The sequence below is a fragment of the Nesoenas mayeri genome (genome assembly GCF_963082525.1).
Source record: "Nesoenas mayeri genome assembly, chromosome: 11".
In the NCBI taxonomy this organism is placed as follows: domain Eukaryota; kingdom Metazoa; phylum Chordata; class Aves; order Columbiformes; family Columbidae; genus Nesoenas; species Nesoenas mayeri.
The window spans coordinates 21,715,672-21,719,512 of NC_137563.1; the positions used below are offsets into that span (position 1 = coordinate 21,715,672).

The 3,841-nt window shown below is 37.9% G+C and overlaps 1 protein-coding gene across 1 annotated transcript; it reads left to right on the forward strand.

Moving 5' to 3' along the window:
• Positions 1-2,032: 2,032 nt before the first annotated feature.
• OR11L1 (olfactory receptor family 11 subfamily L member 1) lies at positions 2,033-2,971 on the forward strand (the record flags this gene model as incomplete). Its single annotated transcript, XM_080351625.1, has 1 exon — positions 2,033-2,971. One exon carries the CDS (start codon positions 2,033-2,035, stop codon positions 2,969-2,971), a length of 939 nt encoding a protein of 312 aa, XP_080207751.1.
• Between the last annotated feature and the right edge of the window lie 870 nt (positions 2,972-3,841).

Here is a 3,841-nt window from a genome sequence, read left to right on the forward strand (position 1 = left end):
TAAACCCTTGACAATACTACATCCAGTTTAAGGCCTCCCAGTAAAATATCAACAAGCTGGAGTGAGTTAAGTGGAGGGCTACAGGATGGCCAAAGGGCACTTTATCAGTTTGGAGAAGAGATGGCTTTGGGGCAATTTCATGGCAGCCTTCCAGTGACTCTCTTTTCTACAGTTAAATCTACTTGGAAGTGGAAAAATCATGAGAAAATTTTATTTCAAGTTTTCTTTATCAGTAAGATTTTTGTTTTCAAAAATAAATTTGAATAATTAGGAAGATTGTTTTGATATTTTACTGTTTCAAGATCATTGATTAAAAAAATCATAAATAGGAAATAAGTAGAAAAAATATTTTTTTCACAATGATTTCATTTTTTTTTTTCTTACTACTTTGCTTCCTGTAACATTTGTGAAGGTAACTAGAAATTATTAAAAAGACCCTTGAAAGCCCATGTGTGGTGAACAAGCTGCAATGGACATGCTTTGCCTAGACAGCTTTCCCAAAGTGTCACTCAGAAGATGTAGTGCAAAGATATAGTCTGAGTGAAATATACTATGAAAATGTCCCACACGGAAACCTTTAATGTTTTTTTTTGTTGTTGTTTTTGTTTTTCAAAATAGAATTCAATTTTTAAATTATTTGAGCTGCTACATATAAGCTTTCTCCAGAAAGCAGTTTTGTCAGCTGAAAGATCTATAATGTTTCCGGTGAGTTTCAGATGCAGTTTTTCCAGAGGGTTTCTTCTTTTACTAACAAGCTCTTCCTTGCAAATGTGTCATCAGTCCATTGTTGCTAATGTGCCCCATGGAATTTCTCCACCCACGGAATTACTCTCCAGAGATCCTCAACAACTACTGAAATCAGTGCTTGGTACAGTTCAGCCTTTATCTGTGTCTGTCTATCTTTACGAAAGTCAAGACTGAGTAGAAGGTAGTTCAGTCTAAAATTGTTTTCTGTCCAATGAGATGTTGTAGTCAATGTTTAGTAATAAGACTCAAACTACAGAGTAAAGGATGATTAAATTCACCAGGCAACTTTTTCTGATATTGTTATTAATTGTGCCTCAACCTTTAAAGCCTAAGTAACTGTTGTATCCAGTTTGAGACAAGGACCTGAATGCAGAGTGAAACCTAGCACCACCAAATGTCTTCAGGGCTTGGAAAACAGCCCTGTAAAAATTGGACACAGGCTCAATATTATGCATATAAGTTCATATGTAAGTAACTAGATATTACAGATATGTGCATCAGCCTTATTATGCGTATGAAAAGTGGAGTTTATTCTTATGAAATACATTGCTCTTAATCAATGTCTCAGTCATCTGGTAATAGATTATTATCTGTGGTTTCCATCCTTGAGGTGGAAAATATCTCTCTACTGACAGTATTTAACAAGAAATGTTAAGATTTCTTGTGAATCTGTGTGCAAGTTTGTACTCCTCTATGACCAAGCACTTTGAGGGAGTTCTTACGTGTGCCCGTATATGTGTATATTCAGGACCATGCAAATGAGTACTTATGTATTTTATTAAAAAATTCATATGTGCATTAATGAGTGGAATTTTCAATGTAATAATTAATGTTGATTATGTATATGAATTTTTATATCTCTTTCAGTGAAAAGCCAGAGGGTGTGTGTCTCTGAGTTCACATGTGTAAGCTTATGTATACCTTTTTACTATGGATTAGTATGAGTGGTATCTTTACATATTTATGTACTTTCTTATACATATCTTTGTGTGCAGGTGTGGAGAGTGTCTGTCTATTGGACTATTTTCAATTTATTCTATAATTGTCCATGTGAAGATCATGAAATACATGTTAAAACTTACATTTCATAAGGGAGAGAGAGGAGGATGGGAGGGAGGGGGGAAAGGAGGGAGGAAGGAAAGAAGGACAGACTAATAGTGACTTTAATACCCAAGGTTTATTTGAGTTATCACAGTCTTCATAGACAGTGTGTTCACCACTGAAAGTTAAAATACTCTGATATTAATTATTCCCTTATCAGACAAATCCTAGCTCTCTCCAAGACATGACAAATATTACAGCAGTACTGGAATTCAGACTACTGGGCTTCAGTAGCAACGCGCACTGCCAGATCCTGCTATTCACAGTGTTTTTGGTTATTTATACTCTCACCATCCTAGGAAACATCATTATTATTTCAGTGGTGACACTGGAGCCAAGACTTCATTTGCCGATGTACAAATTTCTCAAGAACCTCTCTTTCCTAGAGGTCTGTTACACCACCACAGTTGTACCCAAGATGCTGGCCAATCTACTGGCAAAGAGGAAGAACATCTCCTTCTCAGGATGTATGGCACAGCTTTATTACTTCATTTCCTTGGGAGCCACCGAGTGCTACCTTTTGGCAGTGATGGCATATGACCGATACGTTGCGGTCTGTGAACCCCTGCACTATGGTGTGGTCATGACTGCTGAGTCTTATACCTGTCTGGCTATGGGCTGCTGGATCACTGGTGTTTTCACTGGTTTTCTGCCCTGTCTGATGGTCTCCAGATTGCGTTTCTGCAGTGACAACCTCATTAATCACTTCTTCTGTGATATTCCTCCACTGTTGAAGCTTTCATGCTCAGACACCACTGTCACAGAAGCAGTCATCTTCATCCTCTCTTTTCTGGTACTTGCCAGCTGTTTTCTGTTGACTCTTGTCTCATACCTACTTATAATTCTCAGTATCCTGAAGATACCCTCTGCTTCTGGAAAAAGAATTACCTTCTCCACTTGCAGCTCACACCTCATGGTAGTGACTATATACTATGGTACGATGATCTCCATGTATGTCCGTCCCTCCTACAATCTATCCTCAGAGCTCAATAAGGCTGTATCTGTGCTCTACACAGTAGTCACACCCCTTCTCAACCCAGTAATCTACAGCTTGAGAAACAAGGCATTCAAGAAGGCCTTGGGAAAAATAGTCATCAGACACCATCGTCTTCATTCTTTGTGAGTTGGGAACACTTTGAGGTTGACTCTTGTTGATATTCAGGGTCTTTGTTGCATTTAGACTACAGAACAGGCTATCATGAGCATGAACAACAGCAGCTGTTTTTGTTGCTTTTGTATAAAGATATAATTCAATGAAGTTATTACTGTAAACCAAAATGACTCCTGGACTATACAATGTTCCACCTTCCTGTTTTTCCTCTTCCTCTTTTTTACCCACCATTTAATTTACCTTTTACTACTACTATAACTGCTATCTGAATTACACTTTTTTTCTTATTAGTGCACAGACACAAATATGCATGAACACTCAAAGGCTAATACATTATTTTAAATTTAGAAAATATTTATGTGCTTCCTTGCTTGTAGATTTTTCTCTTGATGTGCCTGGTCATATTTTTTTAATTCACTGATTCAGAAGAAATGTCACTATGTTTTTCTTATACTTCATTTTCGGCCATGTGAAATCAATCCCTTGACACAAAGCAGAACAAGTGTATTTGCCTTTTATGAGGAAAATGTATTTCAGAAACACATTTTTGTCATTACTTTACAATAATTTAACACTACAAGAAACTAATGTGACATAGCTGGATTTATTAAGTGCATTGTTCCTTTCTCTCCAACTTTCAGCAACATGTCAGCTGCTGAGACATCAGTGCATACTCTCATATTACTAGATGCATAGTACTAGGAGTTCTGGTTGACAGCAAGTTGAACATGAGACAACATGGTGCCCTGGCGATCAAGAGGCCCAACATGTCCTGGGGGCAGGACTGGTCAGGGAAGGGATTGTCGTGCCACGCACTGGTGCAGCCTCACCTGGATATAAAGCTACTGGAGAGTGTGCAGAGGAGGCCATGAAGTTGGTGAA